Source organism: Ailuropoda melanoleuca, chromosome 8 (genome assembly GCF_002007445.2).
Source record: "Ailuropoda melanoleuca isolate Jingjing chromosome 8, ASM200744v2, whole genome shotgun sequence".
Lineage (NCBI taxonomy): Eukaryota > Metazoa > Chordata > Mammalia > Carnivora > Ursidae > Ailuropoda > Ailuropoda melanoleuca.
Window position 1 is genome coordinate 23,994,929 of NC_048225.1, and position 16,779 is coordinate 24,011,707.

Sequence of the window (16,779 nt, forward strand, 5' to 3'; positions counted from 1 at the left end):
CCCTCCACCTCAACCTCGTCTTCCTCCATCAAATCACAACCTGTAGTGACTGAACTAACTGCCAATTTCTTAAGGACAAGCTTCTAGCTTTCTTTCTCTTTTCTTTCCTCTTCTTGTCTTCCTCTCTCCTTCTCTCCCTCTCTCCCCCCTCGACCCCACTCTACCACACCTTCTTTTTCATAAGGTAGCATGGATACTTGCTTTCTTGGTCAGGACATGGTGACTCATTGATTTTATTTTTACATACACAAATAATTGAACATATTGAGAACATTAAGAAGAGCTCCAAAGAGAAAATTTTTCCTATTGCCCTTGTTGTGTAATAATATAGGGAGCTTTAAATTTCAGTCTCAAACTATAGCTGCATCTCTCAGATTTGGCATCTAACAGTAACAGATGGCAATGTTAAAAATAAATAGAACATTCAAGTTGTTTATACTGTAGGCAAAGACAGTTTTAAAGTGTGAAACAAGCCTGAGGCTGATAGAATTCACATCATCCTTTTCAAAATATATTAAGAATGCACATTTCCTTATGCCAACCCTGCAATGCTGTTCACAAAAGATAAAATATTAGCTTTTGAAGGTGTGCTGTCATTATATGTCATCAATAATTAAGAATTAACAATGTCATACACGTCTATTAATAGAAACTTATTTTCCAGAACTATCAATAACTGATTAACTTTCTCAAGTTTTAAAAGCTTCTGGAGGTTGTCACTACTGGAAATGTCACTTTCTCATTCAAAACAATTTGATATCAATATTAAGCTAATTTTTAAAAACTCAGTTTACAGTATACCTTTGAGGCAGAATTATCAAAGATGAGACTTAATACCTAACAGGTTAAGTTTACACAGCAGAAATATATAAAAATAATGCATGAGAACCACAATAAATTTTTGATGTTGAATTTAATAACTTCAAAATAGTGACCACAAACACCCATGATCACCTCAACAGATAGATAAAAAGTATTTGACAAAAGCCAATACCCTTGTATAATAAAATCATTCAACAAACTAAGAACTGAAGGGTACATCCCCAAGCTGATAAACAGCATCTATGTAAACCCCACAGCTAACATCTTAATCATGTGCTGTCTGAGATCAGAAATGAGACAAAGATGGCCATTCTTAGAGGTCCTGCCAGGGAAACTGGGCAAGAAAAAGAAATAAAAAGCATCCAGATTGGGGCGCCTGGGTGGCACAGCAGTTAAGCGTCTGCCTTCGGCTCAGGGCGTGATCCCGGCGCTCTGGGATCGAGCCCCACATCAGGCTCCTCTGCTATGAGCCTGCTTCTTCCTCTCCCACTCCCCCTGCCTGTGCCCTCTCTCGCTGGCTGTCTCTATCTCTGTCAAATAAATAAATAAAATCTTAAAAAAAAAAAAAAAAGCATCCAGATTGCAAAGGAAGAAGTAAAAATATCTCTATTCACAGATGACTTGATCTTGAATATAGGATATCCTAAGGAATCCAACTAAAAAAAGTAATTATTAGAATAAACATTTCAACAAGGTTTCAGAACACATGATTACTACACAAAACTAATTGTGTTTCCATGTACTTGCAACGAATAAGAAAATGAAATCTAGAAAATAATTCTGTTTACAATAGCATCAAAAAAAATTAACAAAAAAAATGAAAACTTATATTCTGAAAACTACAAAACCTTGAACAAAATTAAAGGTCTAAATAAATGGAAAAACATCCCATGTTCATGGATTGGAAGACTTAATAAATATTGATAAGATGGTTTTACCTCCCAAATTGATATACAGATTCAATACAATCCCTATCAAACTCCAGCTGACTTCTTTGTAGAAATTGACAAGCTGATTCTAAAATTCAAATGGAACCGTAAAGGACCCTAAAAAGCCAAATCAATCCTGAGAAAGAATAAACCAAGAGCAAAATTTACCACAAAACAAAGGTAATCAAGACAGGGTAGTGTTGGTCTTAATAGCAGACATACAGATCAGTGGACAGAACCAAAAGTCCAAAAATAAACTTATATGTCTAAGGTCAATTAATTTTCTACAAGGGAATCAAGACAATTCAATGGGGAAAGGAATAACCTTTTTTTCAACAAATAGTGCTGCGACTCCTAGATGTCCATTGGAGCTGGGCCTCACACCAGACACAAAAACTAACTGAAAATGCATCATAGGCTAAAATCAAAGACCTAAAACTATAAACTTCTTAGAAGAAAATACAGAAGTAAATCTTAACCGTGGGTTAGGCAAAGTCTTCCTAAATAAGACACCAAAAGCAAAGCAACAAAAGAAAAAAATATATCGATTTTCATCAAAATTAAAAATTTTTATGCTTCAATGGACAGAATAAAGAAAGGCAAAGACAACCCACAAAATATGAGAAAATATCTGCAAATCATATTACCTGATAAAGGACTTGTATCTAGAATATATAAAGAACACTTACAACTCAATAATAAAATGACAACCCAATTAAAAAATGGGCAAAGAATCTGAATAGATATTTCTCCAAAAACATGCAAATGACTAATAAGCACATAAAAAGATACTCAAGATTATTAGTCGTCAGGAAAATGCAAATCAAACTCACAAAGATACGCCACTTCATAACCACTAAGATGGCAGATATCAAAAACACACTAACAAGGATATGGAGCAACTGAAACTCTCATATATTGCCAGGGGTATTCTAGAATGGTGAGCTACTTTGTAAAGCAGTCTGGCTGTTCTTCAAAAGGTTAAGCATAGAGCTATCATATGACCTCAAAGTTTCATGCCTAGATATATGCATGAGAGATGAAAATATTTATCTACACAAAAACCTGTACACCAGTGTTCATAACAGCATTATTCTTAGCCCAAAATGGAAATGACTAAAAACGAGTTGATAGACTACAGTATAGCCATACAATGGAATATTATTTAGCCATAAAAAAGAATTAAATTCTGATACATGGATGAACCTTGAAAACATTATGCTAAGTCAAAGAAGCTAATGACAAAAGACCACATATTGTATGATTCCATTTATATGAAATGTCTAGAATAGAGAAATCTATAGAGACAGAAAGTCAACTAGTAGCTGCTTAGGACTGGGGAGCAGGGAGGGGCTGGGACACTGTCTGCTAATGGATATGGGTTTTCTTTTAAGTTAATGAAGCCATATTTAAAAAAAAAGAAAGAAACCTATAGTCATCACAACCGCAAATGAACATTTACTAAGCAAGTACCCACCACTGAGAAAGCTTTTTTAATAGTGTTTACCCAAAGAAGGGGGACTTAACAGAGGATAAAAATGTCTTGTAAAGAGACTAAGAATCCTGCCTCAAGTAGAACGGCAGAGAACACTGTTTTCAAGTATTTTTCTCTACTAAACAATAAAAGGTATCTGCCTAAAATTTTAAAATTCCTAGGGACGCCTGGATGGCTCAGTCATTAAGCATCTGCCTTCAGCCCAGGGCGTGATCCCAGGGTCCTGGGATCGAGCCCTGCATCAGGCTCCCTGCTTTGCTGGGAGCCTGCTTCTTCCTCTCCCACTCCCCCTGCTTGTGTTCCCTCTCTCCGTCAAATAAATAAATAAACTCTTTTGAAAAATAAATAAATAAAATAAAATTCCTAACTTTCTGTGAAGAAATAGGCTTCAAAAGGGGTTATTGCCCTTTACTTAAATACTATACACAAAGATGGTGTGATGTGTGGTTTGGGAACAGAGATGGGAAAATACTAAATAAGCTTTTTTCCTCCTAATTCTTACACATAGGTCCTAACCCTAGAAAATAATTTAAGAAAAACTGTCCAAATAAATTCTGAGGCCCAGACATTTTTTTTCTTTTTCTTCTACTAGGGGCAGAGTAGGGAGAAGGGTGGAGAAAGGCAAAGGGAATATAATACAAGTAGGAGGAACAAATTTGATTACTTCCTCTTCCCTCCAAAATCTTTCAGCCTTTGTTTTGTTTTCCTTTAAAAAATTTGTATCACACTAAAAACTTCCAAGCTAAGTATTTTACAGAATTTGCCTAGATTAAATCACCCCAATAAAAACAAAAACTTTCATTTTCTTGATTTCCACCCCCTGTAGCATTGCTTTATTTATTCATAAAACAGTCCACATATTTACACAGCACTGTAAATATACTATGTAAGTAATGAAAAATGCTGTTTAAAATAGTTTAAAAAAATAAAATAAAATAGTTTTGATGTTCATAGTCATTGATAAAATATACATTCCCTTTATTTTATTAATTTTCAGCTAATCATACCATCTCTGTGAGTTCTTTAAACTTGTTATTTTTCTTTTATCACTGTGTTCATTAATAAGCTATATTCCTACTATATAATTACAAAAACAAATAATGACAAAGCTTAATGGACCAAGTAGTTCTTTGAAATTATCTAAAATGTCAAATGCACCTTTGTGAAATAATCAATAGAGAAATAACAATATATTAAAAATCAAAACCACATAAAATTAAGGACGCATATTATGTCCATAAATGGAAAGAACAGCAAAACAAGCTATGTGTTTAGCTAAAAGTGAAAATCTGTTTTTTTAAGCAGTTGATAAAATAACCACACTAATGAAAAAATGTACTCACCTGGTTTTGGCACTGAGTTGGTCACTGACTGGGGAACTTTCTGATTAATTAACTCAACGCAGTGTCCAGGGAAGAGTCCCACCTAAGGAAGAAAAGCAGCAAAGAGAGGATTCTAAACCAGAGCAGAACCAGTGTGTGAACACTGCCAATTCAATTCCAGTAATGTACTCCACAGTCCCTCCCAAAGGATTCTATTATTCCAAGACTCTAAATCACAGATGATACCAATTACACAAACAAATAATAAAACAATCTGTTGCTATGTGTATACAGAGTTGTGTATTATTAGTCCAAATATCTAAGTCTGCTTTTTCGGTTTTAGCTTTTAATTTCTCAAACTTTTTTTTACATCATTTAAAATATTTAGTCTGATACCAAAAGCTATACACGCAGTATATACAATTTTTATCTCTTGATAACTTACATTGCTGAAATTTCAGCCTAGTTGTATTGATATATCTACGGCCAACTTTTATATTTATTGTCTTTTCTATAATTTAAAAAAAGTCAACATGAAACCACATCCAATTTTTTTTGTGAATTTTCTCTTCATTCTCTCACAGGTTTCATGAAAAATGACAGGATTAAAATAAATAGGTGAAACAATCACTCATTTAAAATATTTACTGTTGTGAAAGAGCTAATAGTGTATAAATAAGTGGGAAAGCAAAAGAGAAGAAAACAACCAATCTCAGCAGTAATGACAGACTCTGGCTTTGAAAAACACACCACTATGACCTGGTAGCAGACAGCTCATGATGTTAGGTAGAGAATCCTAAGTAGTTGTATTAGGAAAATACCGAGCTCACCAAAGACCACCCAGATTACACAGAGATACACTTAGAGCTAATAGAATAAATACAGAGATAAACAGCCTGGAAACAAAAGTAAAAAGGAGATCTTTGCCAATATTTATAGATGTTTCCTTAGATAGGAATATAATCAGGCTACCATGCAACAGATGTTAAAGCTGAACATGAAAACTACATCACTTTTTACATCCCTCTGTTGACAGACTCGGGAAGAATGGAATGGTCTTCCAAAAGTTATGATTCATCATGGAGTTCTGAGCTGTATAATTTCCATCTGTGTGCGATTATTTTCACATATGCATTTGCTGCATTCTTATTACAATTTCTGGATCGATATTCCATGGTAGTTCTTAAAATTATGAAGATGTAACCAATTATCATGAGCTGAAAAGGGGTTATTAACATGTTATCAGTTTTGTTTAAAAGATATCTGAATTTGGTATTCCTAAACTCCCTATTCATTGCCTTCCAAAATGAAGCTCTAAGTGTTTTAAGTTTTACTGGTGAAATTTCATACCATATTTTATTCAACATCCTATGTAGCTAAACAACTAGATATTCTTCCAAAATCAATTAGAACCAGATAAGAATCACCTTGAGAAATCCTTCTCATTCTCCCTTACACACAGTTATTATCAGAGGGTGGATGGTGTCATGGTTAACGTGCAGCCTCAAGGGTAAGAATGCCTGGGTTTAGTTCTAGGTCTGCCACTTACAAGGTCAGGTTTGTGACTCAGCCTCCCTGTTTTCAGTTTCTTCATCTCAACACAGTAATAGTACCTAGTTCATAACGGTTGCTATAAGAATTAAATGGATCAGTATAAGCAAAATGCATACAGTAAATACCCACTAAGTGTTAGTGCCCAATACGCTGGCTACTACAAGCCTACAGGGCTTAGGCTCCACCATTAAATGGATGTCACATAACACCACCTTCTACACGTGTGGACTTGGGTTTCCTCCCTATCACATATCATTCTTTCCATAAAATTAGAATTCATTTCAATTCATAAACATTTTCCACAATTTTCTAGACAGAAAAGACCAGGTTCTAAACTTGGCCCACCCACTTACTAGCCTCTGTGATCTGGAACAAATTAATGAACATGTTTCAGTTTCCCAATTTGTAAAAATGGGGATAATATTAGCTACCACAATAATTTGTGTGAAAGCACCTCGCCTATTTTCTAAACTCAAATATTTTTTATCAAATAAAAACTAGTTTTCCATCACTTCCTAGACTGAACAAAGCTTAAGGAACTTCTTGGAGAACTATATCATATATTAGTTACATTTGTACCTTTTAAATTTGTCTCAGTGCCTTAGGTTTAGATATATGAGTGAACTATGCAGAAGTCCATGGTAACTTCATTTAATGCCTATCTCCAATCCCTGCTCACTTGTCTCCCTTTATCATAAAGTATAATATTACTATTATGAAGTATAACATTATTATTTGCATAAAGTATAATATTACTATGAGCTAAACTATATATTCAGCACCCAGGCTCCTTGCATCCAGGTGTAGCCACAGCACATGCAAATACAGCTCTACTGCTTCTATTCTAGCTCCTTCCTCCTGCTGTGATGTAGGTATCAAGATTAGATCTGTAGGAACCATCATTTGAGCTTAAAAAGAAAGGCCAAGAGAATATTAGAAATTTCTGCCTAGTATCTTTAAGCTGCTAACTCAACAGTGGTCATCAGTCACTTTTTCTGTTCACTTTTCTGTTTCTTGCAACCAAAAGCACTCCTGTTAATAAGTCTTCTAGTTGGAAGAGTTGATTCTATAAATCTGTGAAAGGCAAATAGATTCTATTTTCCTATTACAAAATTTCCATCACAAAAAAATGAAGCTGTGCTCTGTTGAAAATAAATACAAGAATGTAACTAATCCTAGGGGGAGAAAAGAATATAACTAAGCCTAAAAATACAGTTAATGAACATTTACTTTTCTGACTCATACTTAAGCTAATATCTCACCAAATATAAACAATTCTGATAAACTCAAAATGCCAAATGTTAAAAGCGACTGGAACTCTGGCAATATGATCTATGAGCTATGTCATCATCCTGGTTCATATATTATTCTTTCTGCCAGCAGCGACAATTTCTAAAGCTCTAATTTATATGGCTGAGAAGGGTGAGGCAGAGTTCAAAATGAGATTCAACTCTAGCTATAAGATGGAAGAGAGAGAAAAGACCAACATCTAGGACCCATAGGGTAGAGGAGTAGGTAATAAAAATATAGTAATAGAAGAAAAAGAACAATGTAAAGTTAAGGCTGCAACAGGTTAGGGATGAGTTTCCAGGAAGGAAAAAAGACTTTCAGTTTGGTAGTTTCCCCCCAAGTCTTTGAGATAAAGTGAGAAAAGGCAAGAGATCCATTACAGTAGACCCCTCCACCCTTATCCATAGGTTTTGCTTTCAGTTTCAGTTACCCATGGTCAACCATGGTCTGGAAGCATATGATCCTCCTTCTCACGCATTGTCGGAAGGTCAACAGCAGCCTAACCTTATATCACAATGCCTACATAATTCGCCTCACTTCATCTCATCACACAGACATTTTATCACCTGACATCATCACAAGAAGAATGAGTACAATACAATAAGATATTCTGAGAGACAGATCACATCCACATAACTTTTACTATATTTTTATGATTGTTCTATTTTATTATTATGCCTGTAAATCTCTTACTATGCCTAATTTATATATTAAACTTTATCATAGGTATGTGTATGTGTATAGGAAAAACATAATATATACAGTATCCACAGTATGGGGCATTCTCTGGGGGGTCTTGGAAAGTATCCCCCACGGATAAGAGAAGACTACTCTATATCCCACAGTGTGCTGGTAAAAGTTGAACAACTGGCCTTTCAGGAGGGAAGGCCTTGATTTATAGGGTTTGTCAGAGTCCGTGGTATAAATACTCCAAGCCTACCAACATGACACAACCCAAATGCAGAGTCGAAAAGAGACGCAAAGTAGCCTGTTATGTAGTATTTATACCATACAGAACACTAGGTGGAAATTATCTCAAGGGTGCAGATAACAGTAAAATATAGTAAAATAATTACATTTAAAGTTTAAGTATTTATTACCTTTATTTTAAATACAATTCACTTAATTGTAAAGTTATATGCTTTAATTTTTAATAGCAGCTGTGTTCCCAATTGTACTACGAAATTCCTAAAAATTTCACAACTTACTCTGGCTCCCCACTAATCTATACCCATATACTCGGTCTGGGGCCTGTCTGAACTCTAACAGCTCCTAGGAATGGGTTTCAAGCAGCTTGACAAGTATATGGCTCCCTCTCTGCAAGTGAAGAAGGACAGACTTAAATGTAACAGACTGCGATCTGATTCTTCTGACCATCTTCTACCTTGAGGATTGGCTCAATCTATGAAACAAATGGGTTTGGCTACAAAAGTGAACGTACTGAAAAAATATTTTGGTACAACACAGAGGGAATGTTAGATAAGAAACTACTGCAATAATGTAAGGCTGGAGCTTTGATAACAGTGGGAACGGAAAGAAGTCATTGCATACCCATGGAGCCTAATCTTCTAACTATGGTCTCTCTGAGGCAACTAATCAAAATCTAAAAGGAATTTCAACACAACAATGTGCTTATCACTGATTTTTTTTTTAAATTCCTATCCTACTGTTTGCTTTATGTAATTAATAGCTAGTGAAACTTTAGGGCTGTTAGCGTAACAAAAAAAAATTTTTTTATTAAGCTTAGTAAAGTAATGCTCTTACTTCCAGATATATGCCACAGATTTTTCATCAACTGGAGCTATGCGGACTCAGAGAGTTTCCAACTTTTCATTTTCAAACTACAACCTCCTCTCCTCCCAGGCTCTAGTGTTCATATATTCCATGACAACTGAAGCTCAAATTCAGAGGTACTGCATCCCCTTCCCCCCGTATATTTCCCATTAGGGTACCTAGTCCCCTTCCTATCTCTTTTTTTGCTACCTAGTATGAACCCTGTGATTGATCATTTGAACTTTAAAAATATCAGTACCCTTAATTTCCTCAAAATATTAACCTTCTGCCAAACCAATCCAGCATCCCCCTCCAAAATAAATCAATATACCACCCTACTTGCATGCCTCTGTATTGCTAAAGAAAAACCACATCACTCAGGAGATTCAAACAAGACAAATTCATGCTCTCCCACACTGAAACATCAATTATTTTCTTCCCATTCCCCAAATACTCTTAGAGAACTCACACATTTTTAGGATCTCTGTCCAGTCCAGACTACATGCCCCTGCCAACACCATCCCAGTTACAGTTTATCGGACCATAAGTTAATTAGTCAATTAGTCTGTCTCTTAAGATTTTGAAACTAGGTCTGAATTTTTAATTATCTCTGAGTTGCTAGAACTAGAAAGTAGTTTTCAAAAAAAGGAGAAGAATGAGACAAAGCAGCAGCAGCTGCTGCTACTACACAGAAAGAAGTAAAACTGTAAGCAAATTCCCTCAATTCCTGACTTCCCAGTTCCTGGTTCCATCTATAATTTTTGCACTGGTTCTTTGAGATATTCCTATTTGTGTCTCCCCACCTTTATGTCCCAAGAAACATTCTTTCTGGTTTCTTTGCCTTATTTACACTGTCTCCTAAACATTAAATGACAGCTCCCTAATTTCTACTGTTAAAAGTATTCCTCTTATACTAGGATGTTAAGGTTTGGGACTCAGAAACAAAGTCAGGAGAGGCGCCTAGGTGGCTCAGTCGGTTAAGTGTCTGCCCTCGGCTCAGGTCATGATCTTGGAGTCCTGGGATCCAGCCCACATGGGGGGGAGGTGTCCCTGCTCAGTGGGGAGTCTGCTTCTCCTTCTGCCCCTCACCCTGCTTGTGCTCTCTCTCTCTCTTTTGCTCTCTCTCAAATAAACAAAATATTAAAAAAAAAAAAAGAAAGAAAAGAAACAAGGTCAGGAATCAGGGTATAAATCTGGGAGATGGGCAAATATATTGAATTTAAAGTTGAAAGAGAAAATAAGATAGTCTAAGACAAAGAGCAGAGAATGAGAAGGTAGTTCGACCCCAAACTTTCAGGGATCTGCTAGAGAGGAAGTGCTGTAAAAAGAAGACTGAGAAGACGGAGGAACTCTAAGACTGTCATGTCACTTTTATTGAGAGAAGAAAGTGTCAGGAAAAAAGAAATAAAATACTGATGAGACCTTAAGTAAGAGGAGTAATGAAGTGTCCATTCTTGCATTAAGCCAAACAGAAACTGCAAGTGAAGCAAGAGAAGAAAAGAGGGCTGAAGGGTTTAAGCATATACTTGTGATGAGTAAATGTAATAATGATGGCCCTAGAATCTCATGTGGGTAAAAAGGCAAGTGGGTAATGGCAGAAATTGGAGGGGCCAATGGAATGATAATACTGAGCACAACTGCTTATTATATAGCAAGTAACTAACAAATGAAATTAATTTTTCGCCATTAGCTCAATGACACATCAAATAAAATTACAGTTGGTTTAAAATTTTAATAACTCTACCTTACCTTTCCCCCTTGGCAGGAGTAAGATGAGGATAGAGAAGGCACTGTAAATGGAAGAACAAGTAGATGAAAAGAGCAACCTGTGTAATGGGGGAAGGAGGGATGACGGTTAAATTTATCTGGAAAGTGAGTTTATAAAGTAAGAGTAGTGGTAAGTAAGACTAGAGAAGTAAAATGGAGTCAGTAATCATGGATGGTCTCATACATCATGACAAGAAGGATGAAATTTCTTCTCTATGAAATGAAAGTGATAAACTGAGCAAAAGAGAGACAGGAACGGTTGTGGTTAAGTAAGAAAAATCTAATAGCAGTGTATACCTTTTAGGGTAGGAGGAAGGGGGGATCACAAGAAGGAGAAGCACATTTTAGGAATTTGCAAACTAGGAAAGAGATAATAAAAATGCATAGTATCAAAATGACATGAAGAATTAAGAAGAGTATATGAATGTAGGGGCACAGAGGTAAGAAGAGAAAGAAACTATCAACTGGGTTGAATACATAAAAAGTTAAGTCAAAGATGCTTCTCCAGTTTTTTCTTACCAATTTGACTGAGGTGTAATTGACAATAAACTGTGCATATTTAATATACACATTTTGGTAGTTCTGACACCTGTAAAACTAAAACTACAATCAAGATTCTGAATATATTTGGGGCGCCTGGATGGCTCAGTCGGTTAAGCATCTGCCATCAGTTCAAATCATGATCCCAGAGTCCTGGGATTGAGTCCCACATCGGGATCCCCGCTCAGTGGGAAGCCTGCTTCTCCCTCTGCTTGCCGCTCCCCCTGCTTGTGCTCTCTCTCTCTGTGCACCTAATCAATCAATGAATCAAACAATATCTTTTAAAAAAATTTTTTAAAAAGGATTCTGAATATATTCATCAACCCAAAAAGTTTCCTTTTATCTCTTTGTAATCTCCCCTCTCCCTATCCAAACCTTTTCCCTGATCACTAGGAAACCACTGATCCTTTTTATTCATATACATTACTTTGCATTTCCTACAATTTTATTTGAATGGAGTCAAAAGAATGTACTCTTTTGTTGTCTGTTTTCTTTCACTCAGCATAATTATTTTGAAGATCATTCATGTTGCTGTATCAGTAATTCATTCCTTTTTATCCAGTAATATTCCATCGTATAGATAGCACCATTTGTTTACTCATTAATCATTTGTTGATAAAATATGCTTCCAGTTTGGGGCTATTATATATATGGCTGCTATGAACATTCATAGATGAGTTTTTGTATGGACGTCAGCTTTCTTTTTCTCTTGGATAACAATCTAGGAGTGGAATGGCTAGATCATGCAGCAGGTGTCTATTTAACTTAAGAAGCTGACAGACTGTTTTCCAAATTGCAGCATCTTACATTCTCACAAACCCTGTGTGTTTCAATCCCTCCACAGACTCACCATTCTAATAAATATGTAGCGATATCTCATTGTCATTTTAATCTGCATTTCTCTAATAACAAATGACAGTGAGCATGTATTTATGTGTTTATTTGACATATATCTTTTCAGTAAAGTTTCAGTCTTTGCCTCCTTTTAAAAACTGAGCTCTGTTTCCTTATTATGTTCTGAAAACAAGTTCTTTATCAGATATAATCATTGTCAGTATTTTTTCACAGTCTGTAGCTTTCTTTTTATTGTCTAATGAGTGATGTCTTTCAAAGAGAAGTTTCCAACTTGGATGAAATTCAATTTATTATTTTATGAATTGTTGGTTTCATGTTGCATCTGAGAAATCTCTGCCTAACCCAAAGTCACAAAAGTTTCCCCATGTTTTCTTCGAGCAGCTTTATAGTTTAAGCTTTGTATTTGGGTATATGATCCATTTTGGGTTAATTTTTACAGATGGTTTAGAAAACAAATCAAAGTTTTTTGTTTTGTTTTATAATGCAGGCATAGGAACATCCAATAGTTCCAGTACCATTTGTAAAAATAGACCATGCATTCTTCACTGAACTGATTTGAAACTTTGTTGAATATCATTTCTCCATGTATATTCATGGGTCTATTTCTGGACTCTATTCTGTTCTATTATTCTATTCATCTACCCTTCCGCTAATAACACACTCTCTTGATATGGGACCTTTACAGTAAGTCTTCAAATCAATTAATGTTAGCTCTCCAACTTAGTTCTTTTGCCAATTTATCTTGGCTATTCTATTCTAGCTCCTTTGCAGTTTCATATGAATTAATTTGCTTATCAATTTCTACAAAAAAGTTTGCCGAAATTTTGACTGGGATCTATGTGGGGAATAATGACATCTTAACAATGTAAAGACTTCCAACCCACACATAGGGTGTAACTCCTTTTTTTGGGTATTCTTTGATTTTTCTCCAAAATATTTTTCAGTGTTCAGTACAGAAATCTCCCATATATTTTTCAGATACATCATCAAGTGTTTCATATTTTTGATGCTATTATAGGTTTATTGTATTTACTGACTGATGTTAATGCTGCTAGTCTATGTACTATATTTAGAATAAAAGATTGTCATGGAGTTGTCCCAAATATTTATATTTCAAGGATATATTGTATATACTTTAAATACACAACATACTTGTATTTCTTCTATATTATATGTGAAAATTATTTTGCCTTCTTTGAAATTGTGTTTGTAGATAGTTACATCATTTGTAAATTTCATTTCAGAAATCATATGAAGGATTTTAGAAAATATTTATTATAATGAGAGTGTGAAGGGTTTGATAAGGTTAAGAACTACTGCTCTAAGCCATTTTGTCAATAATTTCCATGAAACTGAATGTTTAAATATCATTTAGTAGGACATACTCTGACGTTATAAATTAGCCAAAGAACATCAAGAAACAAATATCAATGGCAGTTGCTAAAGGCAATTGCACTAATAAGAAAAATAAAACAGCAACAGGAAATACAAAAAATAATTTAAGAAAATTTATATCTTTTTATGATCCAGGGGGGGGAAATACAGAACTCGAACTCACCAAGCTTGTGTACTGGTCCTGGCTGTACCATTAAATACTATCTTTGTGAATCGGAACAATTTATCTAAATCTTTTGTCTCTAGATTTCTGTAATTTTTAAATGACAGGTTATGAAGAGATGATCCACTATCATTTTTTTCTACTATAGAAATCTATGATTCATACAAGTCAACAAGTACAAGTCACTACTGGTTCATTAAATTTGGTCTCCACTATGATCTCTTCTTTGCCCAGAATACCTAGGATTTGATCTAAGCTCTGATATTAAACAGCAGAATAACAATGGGCTAGTTGTTTTACCCTTTACACTTAAGTTTTGTCATCAGTACAAGATAACAGTACCTCCTTCACAGAGCTGTAAGAATTAAAGGTCAATGCAAAGCACTTAGAACAGCACACTTAAGCACTGAAGAAGTGTTATAATTGCTTTTATTTGTGGTATCACATATTCCCTTTCCTTGAAGTTATTTAACTTTACAGATGAAAATTTACATGATCTCCCAAAACTTAACTAGATAGGAATATGGCCCCCATTTCATAGTAAGTAATGAAAAGGCAGAGCTTTGGATCCCATGTATAAATATACAGTCTTTTTATAAAGGAGCAAGTAAACCTCCTTCCTCCACTAAACTACTATGAGGGACAGGCCTCCAAATATCTTCCCTTTGGATAAATAATACTTTTCTGAAAGTAACTTATTTAGAACTACATTAAACTCCTGAGGCAAGGACACTGTTATTGTCCAAGAATTGCTTCTCTCATATTTGTACACAAAGACACTCGCAGGACATTCTAGGGCAACTATGAAAAATTAAAAAGCTTATCCTTAACCATCTTATGGAGAACTAAGAGAATGTGAGCTGTATAAAATTCAGTCAATCTCTAAGTGGTATTCTACACATTAAATTAAGTGCAACCCAAATGTGTTTCAAGAAAGATTTCCTGGGTGGAAAAGAGAATATTTGCTAAAATGTGTTTAATTTCTTCTTTTATCTGTGCACAGGATAAACAACGGGAGGCTGCTCCATGGTTATCACATTTTGTGTTTAATATTATCTGAAGAACTTGATAAAATTCAGAATACCGTCCTGATCCCCCAAGATTCTGATTGGTAATACTAGCTTTAACATGTTTCTCAAGTCATTCTGATGCTAGCAGCTCCCAGATAAAACTCTGAGAAACTGCCTACACAAACAAATAATCCTCAAAGATACTCTATATCTCATACTTTCAACAAGGTCTACAGCCAGGCACAAAAGCTGATGACATTTAGTTTAAAAAATGAGAAAAAAAATAGTTGTGTTTTTTTTTTGTTGTTTTTTTGGGTTTCTTTTGGTTTGGGTTTTTTTTTTTTTTTTTTTTTGCTTAAGTACATTCTATGATAAAACAAAAGTAAAAGATTGAATATACACTTTAGGAAACAAACTAAAAACAGATTTCAGAATTTCAAATTACTATAGTTAATACAATTTCACACTTCCTACTCCCAGAAGTTTAAGAAAAGAAACAGAGTCACGGTATAATTAAAACACATGGATGAACTAATCCTTCTGTTCCCACAGCTAAATTATGGTCTAAAACAATACACAGACTAGAACTTGGCAAAATGCTAATCTTTATCAACCACCAGATGATTAGCAGAGCTTACCTACAGCACAGAGTAAGCACTGCTTCTAGAAGAGTTGTCTAAGGAACACCTAGGCCAGAATGACATAGATAAAAACGTGGTTTTACATCCTATCCCACAACCACGACTGAGACAGAATTTTTGGGCTTAGGTCCTGGGACTTTACGTTTTAACAAGATTCCCTGGTGATTTTTAAGTACACTAAAGATTGAAAATCAGTGCTAAAGGAAGGAATTACTTGTAATAAAAGAATGAAGATAGCAGTATAACACCCTTAAGTATATTAGTAAATGTTGTAACTTAGACTTTATTTGCAAATTAAGACAATAACGTAATACCATCACACACCCATTCAAATGGCTAAAATAAAAAAAAAACAACCCTGAAAACTATCAAATGTTGGTGAGAATGCTGAACAGTGTCACTGCTGATAGGAATGCAAAATGGGACAACCACTTTGAAAGACAGTTTGGTGGTTTCTTAACAAAGCTAAACATAGGCTTACCATATGATCCAGCAACTGCACTCCTTGGTATTGACCCAAAGGAGCTGAAGACTTGTATCTACACAAAAACCTGCACATGGATTTTTATAGCAGCTTTATTAATAACTGCCAAAAACTGGAAACAACCAAGGTGTCCTATAATAAATGACTCTGGCACATCCATAACAATTAGTATTAGTGACAAAAAAGGATTTATCAAACCATGGAAAGATATGGAGGAACCTTTAATGCATACTGCAAAGTGAAAGAAGCCAATTTGGAAAGGCTACATACTGGATGACTCCAACTATATGATGTATGGAAAAGGCAAAACTATGGAGACAGTAAATGATTAGTTGTTGTCAGGAGTTTTGGGGAGAGAAGGATGAAAAGGTAAAGTGCAGGGGTTAGGGCAGTGAAACTACTCTGTATGAAGCTGTAATGGTTGATACATGTCATAATGCCTTTATTAAAACCCACAGAACTATACATCACAAAGAGTGAACCTCAATGGAAACAATGAGCTATAGTTAACAATAATGTATGAAATTTGGTTCATTAATTTTTTTTTAAGATTTTATTTATTTATTCGACAAAGATAGAGACAGCCAGTGAGAGAGGGAACACAAGCAGGGGGAGTGGGAGAGGAAGAAGCAGGCTCGTAGCGGAAGAGCCTGATGTAGGGCTCGATCCCACAACGCCAGGATCACGCCCAGAGCCAAAGGCAGACGCCCAACCGCTGTGCCACCCAGGCGCCCCTGGT

General features: G+C 35.2%; 1 protein-coding gene across 7 annotated transcripts in view; it reads right to left on the reverse strand.

The window, feature by feature from the left end:
* ARHGAP32 (Rho GTPase activating protein 32) overlaps positions 1-16,779 on the reverse strand; it is a 201,124-nt gene that overhangs the window by 67,263 nt on the left and 117,082 nt on the right. For all 7 annotated transcript variants that reach the window (XM_034666075.1, XM_019796882.2, XM_019796864.2 and 4 more), the window contains one exon: positions 4,590-4,671. In XM_034666075.1, the coding sequence (XP_034521966.1) occupies positions 4,590-4,671 (82 nt within the window). The remainder of the gene's footprint in view (positions 1-4,589; positions 4,672-16,779) is intronic.